This window comes from Saccopteryx leptura, chromosome 11 (genome assembly GCF_036850995.1).
Source record: "Saccopteryx leptura isolate mSacLep1 chromosome 11, mSacLep1_pri_phased_curated, whole genome shotgun sequence".
NCBI lineage: Eukaryota > Metazoa > Chordata > Mammalia > Chiroptera > Emballonuridae > Saccopteryx > Saccopteryx leptura.
The window spans coordinates 31,310,452-31,333,398 of NC_089513.1; the positions used below are offsets into that span (position 1 = coordinate 31,310,452).

A 22,947-nucleotide genomic window follows, 5' to 3' on the forward strand; every position below is an offset into this window, starting at 1 on the left:
TCAATCAAATCTAATAATTCTGATTATATTAATTTCCAATCATGTACTCCCACTTTTTGAAAAATATAAATTTATAACTCATTTTTATAGTTATAATTTTGTTTTTTTCCAAGCTGATTAATTTAACTTTATGCTTCTATTTTTCTGGTATTCAGAATGGTATAGTTACTTTTAGTATGTGATCATTTTTGACACCTGAAGAACCTCTGTAATTACTAACAATCAAGTTAATGATGATACCGACAATAAGGACATAGGATTTTTCAAGCATCCTGGTTTATCTGGCAGATCTACCACACTAACTGCTGACAGTCACTTCTCTTTGTATTAATGCCACTGCAAAAGAACATGCAAGAATAACTAATCCTATCCAGTCAAAAGAAATTTCAGAAATGTTTATTTTACTCACATCTTCCTTAAATACAATTCTTAAGTTAAAGCACCAGTTCTTATTTTACTTTCTTAAAATTATATTTATATATAAAATTACACACACACACACACACACACACACAGTCATGTACCACTTGGGGATATATTCAAAGAAATGCATCATTAGGTGATTTTGTCATTGTGCAAACATAGAGTACACTTACACAAATTAGATGGTACTAATGCTCTAATGAATACTTTCAAGGTGATGGTTTAAACTGGGGAAAGTGTATCAGAGTGTGTATGGACGGTTCTATGAGCATGACTGGACATCGCTCAGGGGTAGCTGTGAAAATAAAGGACGCTGCACATCCAGAAATGTTGTTCATGGTTCCTCAGCAGCATTTAGTTACAAAAAAACTCCCCTGAATTGAACACAGTGATGAACGACACAGTGAAGATCATTATTGATATTTGCAGTTGAGGTTTGAACTCGAGACTGTTCACGACACTGTATGAAAGCGTGGATGAACAACACTAACATCTCCTTCTCTACAAGGAAGTGAGGTGGTCTTCGAGATGAAGGGTTCTTCATGCCTTTTCCAGCAGAGAGAAGTGAAACAGTGTCTGCCAGAGCGAAACTGTTTTAGTAGAGCTTCTGTTGGATGAAGAACGGATGGCTAAGCTTGCATATATGGTAGATACATTTAGCCTCTTCAACAAACTATTTCTCTTCAGGGATTTAACACAAAATTTTTACACTAAGAAATAAGATGTATTCATTCAAAAAGAAACAACTTCTTTCAGAAAGTCACATACAGGAAGATATAGAAATATTTCTACTTTTCCAAGACTTTTTGATTGCTGCAGACATCAACTGGAAATTCATATTTAATATAAATCAACATTTAAGAGCATTAGTTCAAAACTTTGGCCATTAATACCCTGAACACGAGGATATCTATAAAGGTAACCTCTGGACCAATAACCCATTCGTGGAAGATATCAACTCCTTCTCCTTTAATCACTGTGAGAAAGAAAAACAGATTTATCTTCTGAAGTCACTCTGGTGTCCAAACAAAAATGCAAGCATTGTCACAATGTTGGATATCACTGGAAGAAGAATATCAATTTCTTAGTTACAAAACTATTTAATTTTTAATCATATTTTTTACTACCTACTTGTGTGAGAAGACTTTTTGGCCCCATCACTAATAAAAACCAAACAGATAAACGAGTGGATGTCAATGCAGAGCCTTGTCAGTCTCTCGGAAACAAAACTGCAGCCTTGATTATCAAGTGTTCTTGGAAAGAAGCAAAAGCAGATTTCAGACTAGCTTAATTTGAATTAAATATTGCTCCTAGAAATTTCTATTGTATTCTATTAAAAATATATCTTTTTAATGTTCATCTGGTTATGTTCATTTTATAGTATGACTAAAAGATAATGCACAAAATACTATTAATGGTCTTTATTTCTGTCCCTGAAATAATTCTATTTTCACTGGTCCCCAAGTATACGAGTTTGAAAACCACTGTGGTATCCTTTATACGACTAGAAGCACAGTAGATCTGTCTGCACCAGTATCACCACAAACACATGAGTAATGCTTTCCACTATGATATTAAGACTCATCACTAGATGACAGAAAATTTTTCAGCCCCATTATAATCTTATGGGGCCACGTTTGTACAATAAGTATATTATTGACTGAAACGTTATATGGCACACGACTGCATGAATACACACACACACACACACACACACACTCACAAACACACACACCCCTAGTTATAATCCCCACAGTCTTCTGTTCCATGAGAATGATTTGGTGGCATTATGCTGCAGTGTAACTTAGCAATTACAATATCTATAAATCACACAGATTTTTAAAATATTTTACGATTTCAGACTAGAATTACTTAGGACTGCCAAAGGTTTGGCTAGAAAGAATACCAAATACAAAGAGGTTTCAGGCTCAATTAGAGCAGTGGAACAGAATTTAATCAAGTTCCAACACTACGTTTTAATGCCTAAGTTCCTGATTTTCTCTTCTAGTTGACAAATACGTGCTGTGCAGTATAACAGCAGCATCAGAACAGCTGGGTGGCTGTATCAGGCACAAAGGAGGCAAGAGCACATGCTGTTAAGTGTCATCCTGATTGCCTAGAAATAGCAGCCCATGCAGACTTACTCCCTGTTATAAATTAGAACAGTTATTCCTCTGGAGTTTACATTTCCCTCACGAAAAGGTCAAACTTCCTGCACATTAAAAAAAGAGAACTTTCAAAAAGGATATCTTCCCTTTCTTTGATGATCAGCTCATTCTGTTCTTCCAACTGCTTGATCTTCTTCTCAAATGATTCCTGCTCAGCCTTGAGTCGTTCTTCTGTCACTTCCTTTTCCTCACTTACTCTGAAAGAAATTTAAAAATGAAAAGAAAATGCCTATGAGAATAAAATTTAATGTGTGTTTACAGCTGCAGTTTACCAAAACTAGACTTCTTCCAGAGGTAAGCTTACCTCTTTCCCCAGTCTCTTCAGGATTACTCTATGTATTTTTTTAACTAACCTTTTTTTAGGCAATCTTTGATACCTTTGCCATAGAATATGCATGTAAGTTAAACACTATGAATGTTTCCAACCATCAGATGTATCTTAAATATGGGAACCCAACATAAGACATAGGTTCCCAATTATAATCTAGGACAAAAAAAATACCTAATTTTTAAAACATTAGGTTTCATTTCTTCATTATCAAAATAGGCACAATTTATTTTGATTTCTATATGGTCTTACTCTTATTTAAATCCTATCAATAACATAAACAACATGAATAACTTAAACATTTCACTACTCATCCACTGGCAATTTCACTCTTTTTTCTGGTGCTGATACACTGCATTCTTCAGCAGCATATAGTGGGTTGGGGAATAAGTTCGTAGCGTTTTTACCGAAGACTTTTATTTAAACAAAAAACAATAATTATATCAATAAGTTAATCAATTATATATTCGCCGTTGCTGTTTACAACCTCTTCCCACCTCTCGACCAATTTGTTGATGCCGTTCCACCAAAAATCGCCTGGTCTGGTGTCAAAGAAGTTGTTGAGCCAGTTTTTAAGGACCTCTTTGTTATCGAAGGTAACACCCTTCATATGATTTGACAGGGAGCAGAAAAGATGGTAATCGGTCGGTGCAAGGTCCGGAGAATATGGCGGATGCTGAAGGACCTCCCATTCGAGCTCTTGGAGTGCGGCTTTGACGACTTGTGCAACATGGGGTCTGGCGTTGTCATGAAGGAGTATGGTTTGACCATGTCGATCAGGTCTTTTCATTCAAATAGCCTCATTCACGCGGTGTAGCTGGGCAATGTAGAGCTCCTTGTTGACCGTGGCATTCTTTTCGAGCATTTCCCAGTTCTTCATCGAATTCAGAAGGCCTTCCGCTGCGGCACGTGTCATCGACGTCAAAGTCGCCATTTTTGAACTTTGCAAACCATTTCCGTGCTGTAGACTCGCCTATGACACCTTCTCCATACACGTCGCAAATGTCCCGGGCTGCTTTGGCAGCTTTTTGACCTCGATGAAAAGCAAAGAAGAGCAGGTGTCGAAAATGTTGATTTTTGCCTCCTGGGTATTCCATTTCTAAGCCTCAAAACTAATAAAAATTAAATAACTCAAAAATACAATTAACATAGTTTTGTAGAGCAGAAAGAGTTTTATCAAATGAATACTTACCCTTTGCCAAACAGCAAACAAATCATTGTAAAATAAAAGAAAATATAAAAACACTACGAACTTATTCCCCAACCCAATAAATAACCAGACTAGAATTAAAACACAACATTAACATAAAAAAGTTTACACTACATTTATTCTTAGTTCAAAAAGGATTTGAAAGTTAAAAACACCAACCAAAACATTTTGATTCTTTAATGCCTAATTCTGAAAAGTATTCCAACTCAACCCTACCAAAAAATGGGTGGCTCCTAACAAGAACACAGAAGAAAAAAAAATCTTTAAAAAACTCCACAAAAACAACTAAACAATAACAACATTAAAACTTCTCATAAAATGACATGTTATTCTGTGCACAAGATATAAACCCTGAATTTCTGTTCCTGGTGCTTGTTTCTCCAAAGAGAGTATAACACAGGAACGTGCGCAAGTAAGATCCACAGGGAATCCACACCTTTCCTTTGCACTCCTAAATTTACTTTCTCCCAGAACCCTCCTCTACTAGCACAATTTCTGAATAATGTGAACTCTAAAGCTTTTTCTTTCTTGCTAGCCTCCTGGTGGAGATATTAAAATCAATGATATAACAATGAATATTAGAATTTTTGAATGTTCAAAAGTTGACTGAACTTGCTTTTTATAAATGATTTGTGTGAAATGCATGGCACACAGTAGTGTTCAAAAATAGGTTTATTTCCTCTTGCTCATTTTGACATTCAAATCATTTCATCAACCCTATTATTTATGGTTAGCATAATATTAGGCCCATGAATGGGACAGGCCCTTTTCCTAAGATCTCTAAAACAGATATAATTAAAAGGAAACCCAGACAACAAAACAAAGAACAAATATACTTATAAGAAGAGGATTTATAATCTAGTCTCAGATAGTCCTGCCTCCCTTGTAGATTGCCAAATTTACCTTAACATTAAACTAGACACAGAGCTTATCCTTGGAGCCTGCCAGGTCAGAACATACAGGCACACCCCAACGTTTACTTATTCCTTTTGTTCAACCTGAAAGAGATCCATAAAAAATCTAAAAATCATTGAGGACAAAAATGTTTGTACACACATTCCATAACGCAAGGGTCTAGAGCAGGGGTCTCAAACTCAACTCAGCATGTGGGCCGCAGAGCGAGATCACAGCCGTTCGGCGGGCCGCACTAGGTCTACAAAAGGCAACTGTTACGCAACACTTTTCAGTGTCACAAAATGACCAGAAACTGTAGTTCGCATCACAACTGCTGTTAACTAAGCTAATATCTAGCTAGGATGTTAGAGAAATGAAAAATACAAGTAGGCCCCTAGGCTTACTTAATTTTATCCAAAATATTTTGAACTTCGTGGATTAGTCTGCTCTGCGGGCCGCACAAAATTGTTCGGCGGGCCGCGAGTTTGAGACCCCTGGTCTAGAGTGAGTTTTTCACAAAACTTTAAGTACTCTATCCAGAAAAATTATTCTTTTTAAAATTTAGTTTCTGGAGTGTGTTTAAAAAATTTATCACTACACTATATAACCAAGTTTTTTTTTAATCTTTTCTGTTATGCTGTTATGATTAGACCACCCTTTTGCAATTATTATGCTCTGGAAGGCTATAAAATTAACAAACTGTGCTAAGTACAAAGTGCAACCCTTCTTCCATAGGCCTATCTAAAGATATGCATGGCTTCTCTCTGGCTTATTAGCATAGTTAATATGAACAAGTACATTAATACAGCCTCTAAATGCAGAGGACTTGCCAATAAAACAACCTCAAGATTTGCTATCCACTATGAAATCTGTTTTCTTGTTTAATTTATGTTCAATAATATTTCCCATAAGGTATATGTAAGAGAAAATATCTGGTATCATGATCTACATTTTTCATCAAAGCATTCTCAGATCACAAAGTAACATAGAAAGAGCTAATCTTCTATCTCATTTACAGTATAGCAACAAGTTAATTAACAAAACGAGAAGCTAAATGCAGGAAAGGGAAATACTTGACTAAAAGAATAAAATAATTAAAACTGACAAGAGCATATTCCCAGAGTTGGTTTGTTAAGTATTTACAAAGAGGACAATAGCCTGTTCATAAAGGGAGATTGTTAGCATTTATTTAACGCCTCAGAGAATTTCTCAAAAAGTTCCACAAAACGTAGTTATCTAATAAGAAAAGAGAATTCATACCCTTAGAGTTGAGTGGTTGGGCTGAAAATTATGCTAAAAGTACTGAATTTCTTTGAAGTCTTAGGGTTTAGCTTAAACATCCCTGGATATCTTATATTTTTCTCCATACAACCATATTTTGTTTTACTATACAGCTCACAAAAGTTAGGGGATATTTCAAAATAAATATGGAGTGATAAAATATCCCCTAAATTTTGTGAGCAATATATAAAAAAGTTTTCCCACACCCATCTATTCTAAATTTTTTAGTAAAACTAATGTTCTAGAAAGAGGTTTATTGTGTGGCTTTGCATACCCTAAAGTTCTTCTGGATACTCTAGGATAGGGTACTTGTACACTAATATGAAAGACAAGGTCAAGGAAGCAAACTTCTATCCCAAAGAGTATTACAGTTCACCCAATCACCCAATGGTCAACCAGATAAATCTCCTCCACTACTTAGTATCTTGCGTTTGGGAGTTGGATATGCTGGCTGCATTTCATAAATTCTGAATATCAACTTAGTGGGCAAGATTTGGAGAAGGAAGGAACAGATTTCATAGGACATCTAGTAAACAGAAATATGTTTTAAAGCAAAAGGAAATGCATGATAAAAAAAAAGAATGGCTTTCATCATTAAATATTACTTCAGTGAATCATCTTAATGTCCTCTACAAATTTTAATATTTGGCTATTATATAGAAAGTACTGTCTAAGGAAACACAGGTGCTCCTAAGAAATCAGACATAGTAACCTATGTCAAAGGGCTCTAAGAACTATGGAGCAATATTGAGTGAATGTAGATGCAAAAATCCTCAACAAAATACTAGCAAACAGAATCCAGCAACATAAAAAAGATTATACATCATGAACCAAATGGGATTTATTTCAGGAATGAAACATTGGCTTAACACTCAAATATCAATTAATCTAATAATGCTATACCAAAAAATAAAGGACAAAAACCACATGATCATCTAATTGAACACAGAAAAGCATTTGAAAAAAATTCAGTGACAATTCAGAATTTTAAAAAAATAATAAATTGAAAGGAAAAGCAAGTTTCTCAACCTGAAAAGGGCCAACTATGAAAAACCCATATCTAATACCATATTTAATGCTAAAAGTCTGAATTCTTAACTCTTATGATCATGAACAAGACAAGGATATCTGCTCTCATCACTTCAACACTGTACTGGAAATTTTAGTCAGGGCAATCATGTAGAAAAAATAAATGAAAGGCATCTAAATTCTAAAGAAAGAAGTAAAACCATCTCTATTTCAGGACATGGTTTGTACATAAAAAACCTAAAATCCATCTAAAAACTATTAGAACTAATAAAAGAGTTAATTGAGATTTCAGGATACAAGATCAATGTAATAGCCAAGATTTGGAAGCATCTCAAAGTGTCTATCAGTAGATGACTGGATAAAAAAGCTAAGGTACGACCCTGGCTGGTTGGCTCAGTGGTAGAGCATCGGCCTGGCATGCGGGAGTCCCGGGTTCGATTCCCAGCCAGGGCACACAGGAGAAGCGCCCATCTGCTTCTCCACCCCTCCCCCTCTCCTTCCTCTCTGTCTCTCTCTTCCCCTCCCACAGCCAAGGCTCCATTGGAGCAAAGATGGCCCGGGCGCTGAGGATGGCTCTGTGGCCTCTGCCTCAGGCACTAGAATGATTCTGGTCACAACAGAGCAATGCCCTAGATGGGCAGAGCATCGCCCCCTGGTGGGCATGCCGGGTGGATCCCAGTCAGGCGCATGCGGGAGTCTATCTGACTGCCTCCCCATTTCCAACTTTAGAAAAATACAAAAAATAAATAAATAAAAAAGCTAAGATACATTTACACAATGGAATAATATTCAGCTGTAAAAAAAAAGGGGGGGGGATATCTTTTACAACAGCATGGATGGACCTGGAGAGCATTATGCTAAGTGAAATAAGCCAGTCAGAAAAAGACAAATACAAATACTATGTGATCTCACTTATATGTGGAATCTAATGAAAAAAAGAAACTAATAAACAAAATAGAAATAGAGGCATGGATACATGGAGCAGACTGACAGGTGTTAGAAGGGCAGAGGTGTAGGGGACTAGGTGAAAGAAAGTAAATGAATTAAGCACAAAAATATTTATATGTATAACACATAAACACAGAAAACAGCCTGACCAGGTGGTGGCGCAGTGCATAGAGCATCGGACTGGGATGCGGAAGACACAGGTCGCCAGCTTGAGTGCGGGCTCATCTGGTTTGAGCAAAAAAGTTCACCAGCTTGGACCCAAGGTTGCTGGCTCAAGCAAAGGATTACTCAGTCTGCTGAAGGCTCACGGTCAAGGCACATATGAGAAAACAATCAATGAACAACGAAGGTGTCGCAAAGAAAAATTGATGATTGATGCTTCTCATCTATCTCCATTCCTGTTTGTCCCTATCTATCCTTCTGTCTGACTCTCTCTCTGTCTCTGTAAAAAAAAAAAAAAAAACCACAGAAAATAGTGTAGTGATCTCCAGAGAGAAAGGAGGGTGGGGGGTAGGCAAGGAGGATAAATGAGGATAAAAGAGGCTTTGCTTGGGGTGATGGGTGCACAATGCAGTGTGCAGATGATGTTTTGTTGAATTGTACACTTGAACTTGTATGGTTTTGTGAAACAATGTCACCCCAATAAATTCAGTAAATAAATAAATAAATATCCCATTTAGGTAAGACATTAAAAAAAATCTGAATCCATTACAACAGGCACATAAAAATAAACTATGAAAGACAATGATCAGCATACAGAAAGCACATAGATTTAATTTTAAAAAAAGCAAGTTGCCTGAGAAATGAATGAAAAGCTTTAGCATATAATTGGGTATCACATGTATCTACAGTTGTGGCCTTTCAACTTTTCATAACCACAATGTGGCCATGCCTAACTCTAAGCAGATCCAGGAGGAATAATTTTGAGTAGACCTAGCAAGGTCAGAAGAGACTGACCACATTCATACAGCAGTGTACATGTGTCTAGAGGCCACGCAGAAGAGGGCAAATGCTATAGAGAAACTAATCTCTTTTAGGAAGTTGTATCTTGGCAGAACCAAGAGAAAGATTATTGAATACAGACTACTCAAAAAATATTTCTTGAGTTATAGAGCTTAGAATACACAATCTGAAAATAAATTTTGTCATACTAACTCTTCTAGTGTCAAGATAAACTGAAGTTCAGAGAATGCCTTTCACCCAAAAAGAGTTAAAAATTCCTTATTTTTTTCTTGAAATTTACTATATAATCCATTACAAATACTATTTGTACAAAAAAATAATCCACGAGGCTTCAAACGGGAAGACAAAAAACAAAGTCACTGAAAAATTAATTTTTCATTGTACTACGACATAAATTTAATTATAACAAAATATTTATAATTAGTTTTAAAAACTAAAAGTCCAGAATAAATATAAAATAATAATCTACTCATTTTACAATGGAAAATTAATGGTGCTACACTTTCTATTTTTCTTCTGAGAAATGTCAAGTAGAAACAGCAAACTGTCCTCTGGGAAAAATCAGTTTCTGAGCCTAAAAAAGAACCCTGTCCTCAAATGAGTTAGTGCACAAGTATTCACTGGGGAACCATGTATTATTTGACAGTGTGGGCACAGGACAAGAAATAGTGGCGATTTTTTCAGGCTTCTTCGAATATGGCTCATACACAGCAAAAAATGCAATGTAGCCAAGATTATTTTAAAACTTTTTTTCCTTTAAAAACTAAGCTATAGTACAGTTTGTGCATTAGTCTATAGCAGCAATTTTCAAACTTTCCAATCTCACGGCACATATAAACTAATTAGTAAAATTCTGTGGCACACCAAAAATACACATTATTTTTGCCGATCTGACAAAACAATAGCTATAATTTTGATTCATTTGCACTAGATGGCTATTGTTTGGCTGTTGTAATTTTCTCATTTAACTATCTAAGGGAAAAGCATTCAGTGCCCCTGACTAAACAGTCAGGTAATGCATGTTTTTAAATTCTTGTGGCACACCAGTGTGCCACGGCATACTGACGGAAAATCGCTGGTCTAGGGTACTGTCCCCATCTTAAAAAGTCTCAGTAAAACAAAATGCAAATTCATACATAGGAATTCAACATCTTTTAGCATAAACTACAATTCTGCAAAGCTACTCATTTTTCAAGTCTCCATAAATGGTGCTGCTTTTCCCATCTAGGCAAACAATTCATTAATTTTACTGTAAAAGACCTTCTGAGGTCACTTACTTTAGCAATCTTGAACAAAAAGAAATCTCTCTATCCTCATACCTCTGAAAAGGATCAATCAATATTCCATTTATCCTCCTGCAAATGTAAATAAATGCTAGACACCTCAGGAAAATGCCCTCATTTACTTAAAACCCATATATCAAGTCATCTCTTCCACTCTCTTCCACCAGCTAAATAATTCATAAAATCGCTGGTATCCATTCTCCATTAGCCTATTAATTTGTATGTATATTCTATTGTTTTATTAGTGTAGTTAACACAGTAAAAAAGTTCCCTGAGCATATACAGGTTAGTAAGGAGGCAGCTGCAGATTATTAAAAACTCATACTGGGTTTCTTTTTGTGTGTTTTTTAATTGAGTTGGTTTCTTGCCAAATAGCATAATACTGCTTGCTCATGCTCAGGTTAAATTTAACTATGAACCATGAATATATATATATATATATATATATATATATATATATATATATATATATGCTGGGCCTAACCAGTAAGTCTTTCTTTAAAATGAATTTCTAATTTATTTTTATTCTTAGACATACAATAACCTGCAGTTGTCACTACTATCTTTTATCCTATTTGAATAAATCCATTCTCCAGCCTATTATGCCAATTCTGAATCTTATCTATATGTTCTATTAACATTTATTTTTGTTTAGGAACATCAATAAATCCTACTGGCATCTTTTTGGTACTTTCATACACAGGACCAATAAAGACACTGACTGAAAAGGCTTGCACAGCCAGATTCTCAATGGACCCCTCCAAGACAACGGAAAGCCATAGGACAGTCCTGGATTTTAGACATGCATACTTTCCCCACTAACACTGTTAAAGTTAAGGCCATGTTTTTATAAAAAAGGCTAATACTTTTTGTAAAAACGCTTTTCACCTAAGAGCACCATTAAGAAAAAGCTATAGTTTTCACTTTGCTTTTATATTGCCTGTCACTCTGTAATTGAAAAACATGCTATTAGCTTAGTACATTGTGCTGAGAGCTACTAAATATTATATTATTCTGAAAATATGCTTGTTAATCATCAGTGTGAGTGCTAAGCATTCTCTGTGACTTCTCCCCTAAAATAATGTTGGTGAATTTACAAAATAGCTGAACTCCTTTAATCATGCTATAGTTGAATACATCATAGAAATACATAAGGTTTTCTAAGTCTTCTGACACTTTGCCCTTTTGGTTTAATCTTTATCACAACTAAAACAATCTTCTAAATTCATACCTAATTTTTAATGAAAAGACAAATAATTCTCTATTAATATTTTTACATTATTCCCTATTTATACAAAAGGCCGTTAATTTAAAAAGCCATGTCACAAACAGGCAAAGTAAGCAGAACACAAAAAAGCAGAGTTTCTGTCCTATTTTAAGCGACATGATTTGGAAAACAAAGTATATAAACATAAAACAATGTGTTTATTCATGAAAAGGAAATACTCAAAGAGAAAACCTTTTTCTTTTCTAAAATGAAAGTTGAACTTTCATTTCCTCTTTGTCTTCATGTTTTACTTATCTTTTTCTTCCTGAACAAGTAAGTGCTAAATAAAACATGACAGGGGCTGTGCAGTCAGCGTCAGAGTGAGGTCAAGAGGGCATATCAGCAGGTTTGCCCCGTAGGATGTCAGTGGCCAAACAGGTTGAGAAGGGTGTCAACACATGAGGGTAGGCTGGCACAGGTGTCAGAATGAGAAGAGTATCCATGTGGAAGAGGAAGAGGAGCCCAGCATGGGTATCAGTCTGTGAATATTTGATGTGAGTATTCCTGCAAAGGTGTGGAACTGACCTGGCGTAGAGATTCAGAGCCCAAGTGGTGAGGAAGGCTCTAATGCAGGGCTTGGGAGTGGGTGCTAGTGTCGAGAAGCCCACAGAGAGTAGAGAGCATCCACACCAAGGGCTAACCTGAAGCAGGTTATCAGAGCCCAAGGTTGAAGAGGACATACACCCAGGAGGCAGCCCTGTGTGCAGTATGAGAGCCCAGGCAAAGTGAGGAGGGTTACCATCAAGGAGAGGCAGGCTGGTGGAATGTCAGTCTTAAGGCAGTGGTTCTCAAGTGGGTGCCAGGGCACGCTGGTGTGCCCTAGAAGATTTCCAGTGTGCCCTATGGTATTCCAGAGAAATATGTGCCTGTTGGGAACGAACAAACCAACAGGGTTTTTGTAGTTTAGATTTTTGGGGGACAAAGGTGTGGGAAATTGGCTGTAAACTGACAGTCTGCCCAACCCCCCACCTCACTTGCCTGATTAGGTTGCAAAAGGCTGTTAAGCTGTGGTGCTGATTGTTTATACTACCCCCCATGTTCCCCAGAAAGACTGGAGGCAAGTTTCTTCTATCCTTTGGTGTAAAGTTAACATGATATGTATGGTGGGGGTTTTGGATTGATGATTAAACATAAGGAATTGTCTCTTGAAACCTTTTGGATTTCTAGAAAAGAAGACTATGAGGCATTATCTAAAAAAGCTTTGAACACCTTACTACAATTTTCAACATCCTATTTATGTGAATTAGGATTTTCTACCCACAACACAATTAAGAGTAAAAAGAGAGGAATTCTTCAATGTATTGACGAGGAAATGAGAGTTTGCCTTTCAAATATATGCCCAAACATTGAAGAAATTGCTAGGACACATCAGGCTCATATTTCTCATAAATACAGGAATGAAAAAACTTAACACATTCACGCTGGGACCTGCTGAATTTACTAAATCTTCCTAAGAATGTATCTATATATATAAAAAGATAACTTTTTTGTTGTTTTTCTGTATTTAAACCCCTCTTTTTTACGAATTCTAAAAGGCATAATTCAAAAAATGTACCATAAAAATGTTTTTTAATGTCAGAATAAATTTAATTTTGTCATATTTATTTCATTTAATTACCATAAAAGCATGCTTGGACTTTTTTTTTTCCTTAATATTTGACTTAATGATTATAACATATTTCTCAGAAATTTGTATATAGTGCGCCTACAAATATTTGTAGGATTTTAAATGCATCCAGACTTCAAAATGTTTGAGAACCACTGGTCTAAGGAGAGTGAAGAGGAAGTCTACACAAGGGAGAGGACTTGTGGAGCCAGAGAAAGGTAAGGAGGACCCAGCTGTAAAGGGGTAGTCTGGTGTGGGGTGTCCAAGCCCAAGCAGAGGAAAGAGGACAGGTGAGTAGTGAGGAGAGCACAATGTGGAGGAACTCAGGCAGAGTAGGGCCTGAACTGGTGTGCTGGAAGCAGGGCGAGGGGGACATCCACTGTGAGGGGACTAGCAGACTGAAATGGGGAATCCGAGTTCCAGCAGGATAAGGAACGCTTTTGTGCAGCAGTGCTGATGGAGGTTTAGTTACAGACAGCATGATTAAATAAAAATGTAAATATATTAAAGATAATATAAACCAAGTTCTTCAGTGTCAGCCAGGAGAGTTACAATTATAAATATTTGTTTAAGCACTCATGAACATTCAACAAGATCAACCATATCTTAGGCCATAAAAAAACCTCCAAAATTTTTTTAAAATTGTTCTCTGACCAAACGAATAAAACCAAACAATATGGAGATTCCTCAAAAAATTAAAAATCAAACTGCTTTTTGACCCAGCTATCCCACTTTTAGGAATATACCCCAAGAACACCATAGCACTGTTTGAAAAGAAGAAATGCACCCCCATGTTTATGGCAGCATTGTTCACAATAGAGAAGATCTGGAAACAGCCCAAGTGTCCGTCAGTGGACGAGTGGATTAAAAAGTTTTGGTACATATATACTATGGAATACTACTCAGCCATAAGAAATGATGACATCGGATCATTTACAACAACATGGATGGAGCTTGATAACATTATACTGAGTGAAATAAGTAAATCAGAAAAAACTAAGAACTATATGATTCCATACATAGGTGGGACATAAAAATGAGACTCAGAGACATGGACAAGAGTGTGGGGGTTATGGGTGGGGGGGGGAGAAGAAGGAGAGTGTTGGGGGAGGGGAGCGGCACAAAGAAAACCAGTTAGAAGGTGACGGAAGACAGTTGGACTTTGGGTGATGAGAATGCAGCATAATCAAATGTCAAAATAACCTAGAGATGTTTTCTCTGAACATATGTACTCTGATTTATCAATGTCACCCCATTAAAATTAATTAAGAATAAAAGGAAAATAAAATAAAAGAAAAGCAGACAAAAAAATAAATAAACTAGAAATCAATAATAGAAAGACAAGAGGGATATCTCCAAATACTTGGAACTCGTACAACAGAGTTCTAAATAAATAATACATGGGTCAAAGAGGAAGTATCAAAGGAAATTTTTAAAAATATATAGAACTGAATAAAAATGAACTTACAGCAGATCAAATATGTGGGAAGTACTGAAAGCAGTAAAGAGAGAGAAGTTCACAGCACTAAATGCTTACATGAAAAGAGGAATGGTCTCAAAGTTCCCACATTCAAAAACAAGAAAAAGAACAAATAAATCCAGAGCAACAGAAGGAAGGAAATAACAAAGAACAAAAATCAATAAAACAGAAAGCAGAAATAATAGAGAAAAATCAATAAAACAAAAAGCTAGTTCTTTGAAAAAACTCAATAAAATTGATAAACCTAACAAGACTGACAAAAATAAAAAAGAGAGTCCAAATCAATAATGTCATAATGAAGCACTATAGATCCTGTGGTCATTAAAAAGTTAATAAGAGAATACCACAGACAACTTTATGTTCATAATTTGACAATTTAGAAAAATGGAACAATTCTCAAACACCACAAACTCCCAACACTCAATCAAGACAAAATATACAGCTTGAATAATCTTGTAACCATTAAAATATTGAATTTGTAATTTAAAAGATCTTTATAAAGAAATCTCTAGGACCAGATAATTTCACTGGAGAATTTTATTAAAAATTTAAAGAAGAATTAACCAATTTTGTACAATTTCTCCTAGAAAACAGAAAAGAGAACACTTCCTAACTCATATTAAAAGGCTATTACCATTATATTAAAACCAAACTAAACAAAAAAAAAAAAAAGTAAAAGAAAGAAAACTAGTCTAGTACCTCTAAGAACCTGGATGTAAAAATTCCAAACATCATAATAAGAAAGTCAAAATTAGGAATGTATAAAAAAACATATATAAGAACGTTATAGGTAGGAAAGGCAGGTTCAATATTCAGAAATTAATTAATATAATCTAACATTTCAACAGCTAAAGAAGAAAATTCATAAATCATATTAATTTACAAAAAGTATTCTAGCATACAATTATAATAAAAACGCTTATAAAACTAAGAATATAAGAAAACTTTCTCAATTTTATAAAGAGCACCTATAAAAAATATACAGCAAGTATTATACTTAATGATGACAGACTGAATAATTTTCATATTAAATCAACGATACAGTAAGGATATCCTTTCTCACCACTCCTATTTACATAGCACTGGAAGTCCTAGCCAGCACCATAAGGTAAGAAAAAATAAAATAAAAAGCATATGCATTGGAAAGAAAGCAATAAAACTGTCCCTATTTACAAATAACATAAATGTCATTGTCCCAAAGAATCAACAGTAAAACTCCTAGAATTACAGAGTGAGTTAAGCAAGGCAGCAGGAATCAAGATAAACACATAAAATTCAGTCATATTTCAACAACAAACAAACGTGAAACAATAAATGGAAACCAAAATTTAAAACACAATAACATTTATAATTGCTCTAAAAATTTTAAATACTTAGATATACATGTGAGAAAATAATATACGGGATCTGTATCCCAAAACTTACAAAACACTGATGACTCAAAGAGCTAAATAAATGGAGAGACATACTATACACATGGATTGGAAAACTCAGTACAGTAAAGATGTGAATTTTCCCCAAAATTGGTCTGTATTTTTAATGTAATTATCTATTAAAATACCAGCAGGGATTTTTGTAGACATTGACAATCTTATTTTAAAATTCTTAAAGAAAGGCTCATAACAAGAAGAGTTAAAATAAATTTTTAAAAGAACAAAGTGGAACAAATAACTCTATCCAGAAGAAGGCTTACTCTATAGCTACATTAATCAAGACAGTTGACAGAAGGATTGGCACATAGATCAATGGATTAGAATCCCATGCAAATAGGCCCAACTGATTGCTAATAAAGGCGCAAAAAACATTTCAACAAATGGTGCTGTATCAATAGGGCATCAGTAGGCAAAAATAAATAAAGCAGAAGAACCTCAACATACAACTTATATAAAAATTAACTCAAAATGGATCAGAGAGTTAAATATAAAACTATAAAACTTTAAGGAAAAAAAAACAGGAGAAACTCTTAAGGTACTAAAGCTTTGCAAAGAGTTCTTAGACTTGACAATAAAAAAAAAAACACAAAAAAAACCCCAAAAAACCATACTGCATAAAATGAAAAAAACTGATAAATTGGACCTAGTTAAAATTGAAAACTTTTGCTGTATGAAAGATCCTGTATAGGGGATAAAAAGGCAAGCCACAGATTATAAAAGAAGTTTTGCAAACTATGTGTCCAACAAAATATTTGTATATAAAACACAAAGAACTCTCAAAACTCAGCAATAGAGTAAAATCAAACATTTCAATAGGAAATGGGCAAAAAAGATGAACAGACATTTCGTGAAGAAGAAATAAATTGCAAATAAGCAAATGAAACAATGTTCAGCAGCACCACTGGCTAGTAGAGAAATGCAAATGAAAATCACAATGAGGTAACACTAAATACCTACCAGGTTGACTAAAATAAAAAATTATCGTAACAAACATTGGCAAAAATGCAGAGGATCTAGATCACTCTTGCATTGCTGGTGAGAATGTCAAGTGGTAAACCACTTTCAACAATAGTTCAGTAGTTTCTTAACAAAACTATACAGGTATTTTTGATACAGTATCCCATACATGTTCATGAAATGAACATGTATGTTCATGCCAAAACTATCTGTGTTCACAGCAGTTTTATTTATAACAGTCAAAACAGGAAACAATCCAAATAGCCTTCAATAAGTGAATGGTGAAATAAACTGTGGTACATCCATCCATGCAATCCTGTTCGGCAATAAAAGGAACAACTTTGATACAGGTACCAACTTCAAAAGATTTTTAAAGAATTTTGCTAAGCAGGTGGGAAAAGCCAATTTCAAAAGGTTGCATGCTGTATGATTCCATTTATATAGCAGTCTTGAGATGACAAAATTAAAGAGATGAAGAGCAGATTAGTGAATGCCAGAGATTAGAGAAGGGGGTAGGGAGGAAGGTAGTAATAGCTATAAAAGGACATGACAAGTGATCCTTGTAACAGAACTGTTTTGTATCTTGACTGTGTGATGGTACATAAACCTACACGTGATAAAATTGCATAGAGTTAATTATATACACAAATGAGTACATATGAAATCTACACAAGGTTGATGAATTCCATCAGTTGTCAATTTCCTGACTGATATTGCACTATAGTTAAATCAAAATACTACCAGTGGTGAAAACTAGGTAAAGAGATACGGGTTCTTTCTCTGTGTAGAGTTACCAATGGAGATAAATCTACAGTTACCTCAAAATAAAAAGTTTTTTAGAAAAAAAATGTACCATCTTATTATTCTTATTTTTCTTCCTGTGAGTTCTGGATTAGAATAAAATGCATGTCCATGAATCTGATACTGATTAAAAAAATAAATACTGAAATACGTAAGTAAATAAAAATAAATAGGGCAACACATCTTTAAACAATAATTCCAATTAATAAATGCAAAATAAACAGGGAAACATAATGTAAACATTAGAACATCACAGTAATATAGTTGTTCCAAGAAAACTCCTCTGATGGACTCAATGCTTATAACAATGGGTAAAAACTTCAGAAAACAACCCAGTATATCTGAATAGTCCCCATGGACTTCCTTTATATATTCATAAATTACATAACATTTCAGGGGATAAATCTAGTACACTCTACATCTCTACATTAACCAAGTTACCATAGTTAAAACCATGAGAAATGGCATACAAACATCACACATCATAATGCAATATGATATATCATAATGCAATATAATCATCACCTACCCCCTGAGAACTCCAAATTGAAAGAAATACTGCAGAATAGCTGACTAGTATTCTGCAAAATAGTCAAAGTCATAGAAGGCAAGGAAAGACTAAGGAACTACTCCACATAAGGAGACTAAGAAAACATGAAAACTGAATACAAAATGTGATACTAGAACAGAAAAAATACATTAGTGAAAAAAATGAGAGAAAACACTAGTAAAATTTGAATACTTGTGGTTAATTAATACTATTGTATCAGTGTTAATTTTTGACAATTGCATTATGGTATTCAGAGTGACAAAGTTAGAGGAAGTTATGTGAAAAGTGTGAGAATCCATTTTTAAGAGCTTTATTGATATGATACTTACATATAATAAGGTTCAACCATTAGAGGGTACAAGTCAATGGATTTTAGATTTAGAGTATTTTAGTATACTTAGTACATCATGATATAATTTTAGAACATTTCATCCTCCCAAAAAATAAACTTCATATTCATTAGCAGTCACTACCCATTCCTCATTCCCGATATTTTTGCAATTTTTCTAAAATTATTTCAAAATAATTCAAAAAAGTAATGATTTCAGTGAATTAAATCTTATATAAATAAAAATTATGACACACTTTATAATTACATAAAATCAAGAGAGAAAAATGGAATTCATCTGTTCTAAAGTTCTTGAATTTTCTCTTATTTAATAATGTATTTCATATAAGGTTTTGTCTCACCTGGCCAGTTCTTTAATTAAATTTGCAATGCGTCTTTTGTCTTCAATACATAAATCCTTCAATGATGCACTCTTTATTCCTCCCTTGCAGAAATTCTAAAGCAGAAAAAAAAAAAATTCCTGGTTAACTTTTACTAAAAACAATTTTTAAGACTCTTCAAGAAATTGCTCAAAATAAGCACAGTAGGTGAAATTTCTTAGATACCTTTTATCTTGTGGAAACACAACGAGCCTGTTTCATTTAAAACTTACTGTGAACTAAAAACAGGCTGAGGAACTATCTGCCCACTAGGGGACATCATAAAATTTATACATAAAAGGCAGACAGAAAGAACTCAAATGCAGAATGTCCCTGCTTAAATACTAGGGAATATTTAAAAAAACAAACAACAAAAAAACACTTTCCCTTGGTGAATATCACAGAAACAGATACCTCATGGAAGATACTGAAAACCCTTCTTAAGCATAGCACCGCTTAAAAGCATACTAGGACTGGAAGCAGATGCACCTGGTTCTAACCTCTCAATACCCTGACGTTTGTTCCAAAGGGTACTAGACCAAAGAATAATAATACTACTACCAATAATAGCTAACACAAATCAAGTGCTTACTGCATGCCAGGGATATTCTAATTACTTTACATGTATTAATCCATCTTATTTCCCAATAATGCTACTAGGTAAGTATTATTCTTATTTTAAAGTGAGGATACCTATCTTGTCTGCGATTATAGCTGTTAAGTAGCAGGATCAAAACTAAACTAGGTTGCAGAGCCTGTGCTTTAACCACTGCACTATCCTGCCTCCTGTGCTACAGATAATTCCCCCAGGACTTGAACATCATTAACAGGGGTCTTTAAAGCCCTAAAACTCAGGGAGTCACAAGGGAACTGGAGGTAATCTGTAAAAAGAAGGAACTGGCCCTGGCCGGTTGGCTCAGCGGTAGAGCATCGGCCTGGCGTGCAGGAGTCCCGGGTTTGATTCCCGGCCGGGGCACACAGGAGAAGCGCCCATCTGCTTCTCCACCCCTCCCCCTCTCCTTCCTCTCTGTCTCTCTCTTCCCCTCCCGCAGCAGAGGCTCTATTGGAGCAAAGATGGCCCGGGCGCTGGGGATGGCTCTGTGGCCTCTGCCTCAGGCGCTAGAATGCCTCTGGATGCAACAGAGCGACGCCCCAGAGGGGCAGAATGTTGCCCCCTGGTGGGCATGCCGAGTGGATCCCGGTCGGGCGCATGCGGGAGTCTGTCTGGCTGCCTCCCGTTTCCAGCTTCGGAAAAAATGAAAAAAAAAAAAAGAAGGAATTATGCTCTTTGGAATTTACATAAGCACAAAATAGGTCAGTTCAGTTACTTCTGGTAGTCAAGAATAATCCAAGACCCTTATAATGAATAACAGAAATACTGAAAGATGGAAAAGAGGATAGAAAAGGAAATGAGAAAGAGGAATGGTAAGGAAATGAGAAAGAGGAATGGTAAGAAAATAAAATTGGTTTTAGATACATCAGGTCAATTTAAGATGCCAAGAAGACATTCATATAGAAATGCTTAGGCAGGAAGTTTGGAAATGTCCACCTGGCTCTCAAGTCAGAGAAAAAGATGAAAAATTTAGCAATATAATATTACGGAGAATGTCTAGATCTTTATTATTTTCTTTATTCTCTTCTGCTTTAAATTTTCACTTAAAGTTAAGAAAAATTATTAGTTTTTAAAAATAACCTACAAATCCATGAAAAAAATGTATATATGAAAAGACAAGAGGGGGATCAGAAGCATATAATATTGTGAGAGAGAAAAGAAAAAGTTTCAAGAACAATGTGGGGTTAACAGTGATAATGACTGAGAAAGCTAAACAGAATGTGAACAATGTCACTGGATTTGGCAACGGGAGAAGCTGCTGATAACCCATGAAAAGACAATTCGTAAAGGTGCAGTGAATAAAAGAACAAACAAAAGAAACTCTTGCACATGTGTAAGAATTTTCACAGCACTGTGTTTAACAGCAAAAACCTGAGAACTAGGTATTACCAACTAGAGAATGATTAAACTGTGGAATTCCAGAGGACCCAGCTGTTATGTTACTGACTTTCATCTTCAAACCCACCCTTCCATGCCCTGCTTTCTGATGCTGGGGCCGAGCCTCTGGAAACCTCATTTCTTCTATGCCACATGGCTGTTAAACTGCCAGTAGGAAGAACTAGAGGGAGACCAGGTGTTGTTGGAAGAAGAAAGGACATATTCATTCCTCTCTGCTTCCTTCCTTCGTCAGTGTCACCTCAGCGAGAAGAGCTGACTCTATTTTGCAATTTTTCATGTCCTCACAGAGCCCGCCTTTATCTTGTCTCCTGAGGGACAGCAGTGCTAGTCAGGCTGGCTCCCCACCACCAGAGGGCCACGCTCCAGTTCTGAGCGCCTCCTCCTCAAAGCTTCTCCTTTTTAATAATTCCACTTGTTCCACCTGTTTTCCCAGCCCTAGAAATAGTAGTTGTTTGTTGCATTTACTACCTATGTGGTAAGGAAGGTTCTCTTTTTGCCTTTTTGGTTCTCCAGCACTAATGTAACAAGTCTTTATATTAAGTATTTTTAGTTAAAATAACTAGCTAAACCATAACTAGAACATCGGTGATAAAATATAACAAATTAATCTCATGAACATAATGTTGAGTAAAAAAGCAAATCACACAATATACAAAGTATGAGTTAATTTATATAAGGTTTGAAACATATAAAGTTAAATATTCTTTAAAAAACAAATATAGGGGCCTGGCTGGTTGGCTCAGAGGTAGAGCATCAGCCTGGCATATAGATGTCCCGGGTTCAATTCTTGGTCAGAGCACAGAGGAGAAGCGACCATCGGCTTCTCCACCCCTCCTCCCTCACTTCTCTCTCTATCTCTCCCTTCCCCTCCCATAACCATACAGGGTTGCATCAACTTGGCCCTGAGTACTGAGGCTGACTCCATGGCCTCGCCTCAGGAGGTAAAATAGCTCAGTTGCTGGGCAACAGAGTATCACCCTATAGGGGGCTTGCTGGGTGGATCCCTGTCAGGACGCATGTAGGAGTCTGTCTCTCTGCCTCCCTGCCTCTCACTTAAGAAAAATAAATAAATAAATATATAAATGCACGGGGGCGCGCGCGCGCGCACACACACACACACACACACACACACACACAGGACACTGGTTGGAAAACAACAGCTATAAGTCAAATCTGGCCCACCGTCTGTTTTAAAATAAAGGTTTATTAAAACACTGCCATGTACATACATTTACACATTGAGACATATATATGACTCTTTTCACACTATAGTGGCAGAGTTGAGTACTTTAGACAGACACCATGTGGCTCTTATAGGCTAAAGTATATATTTACTATCTGGCCCTTTACGGAAAACGTCCATTGACCCATGACTATAAAAAATAATGAGCAAAAATTCATGACAGGAATTACCAAAGAAGATGACGTAATAAGGGAAGAGGACACCTCTACAGTCACTTGATTTACAATGGCATCACTTTATAATACAGTGGGGAAAAAATGGTCTCAACTGGTGCTGGACCAATAAGCTATCCATACAGATAAATGAACCATGACCCTAATTTAACATCATATACATATTAATTCTTTCAAATAAAAGTGAAGAA

The 22,947-nt window shown here is 35.6% G+C and overlaps 1 protein-coding gene across 1 annotated transcript in view; it reads right to left on the minus strand.

The window, feature by feature from the left end:
• Positions 1-448: 448 nt before the first annotated feature.
• LOC136382985 (protein hinderin-like) overlaps positions 449-22,947 on the minus strand; it is a 34,101-nt gene continuing 11,602 nt past the window's right edge. The window contains exons 4-5 of the mRNA XM_066352421.1: positions 19,312-19,406; positions 449-2,788 (exon numbers count right to left, since the gene is read on the minus strand). Coding sequence (XP_066208518.1) covers positions 2,605-2,788; positions 19,312-19,406 — 279 coding nt within the window. The 3' untranslated portion in view covers positions 449-2,604. The remainder of the gene's footprint in view (positions 2,789-19,311; positions 19,407-22,947) is intronic.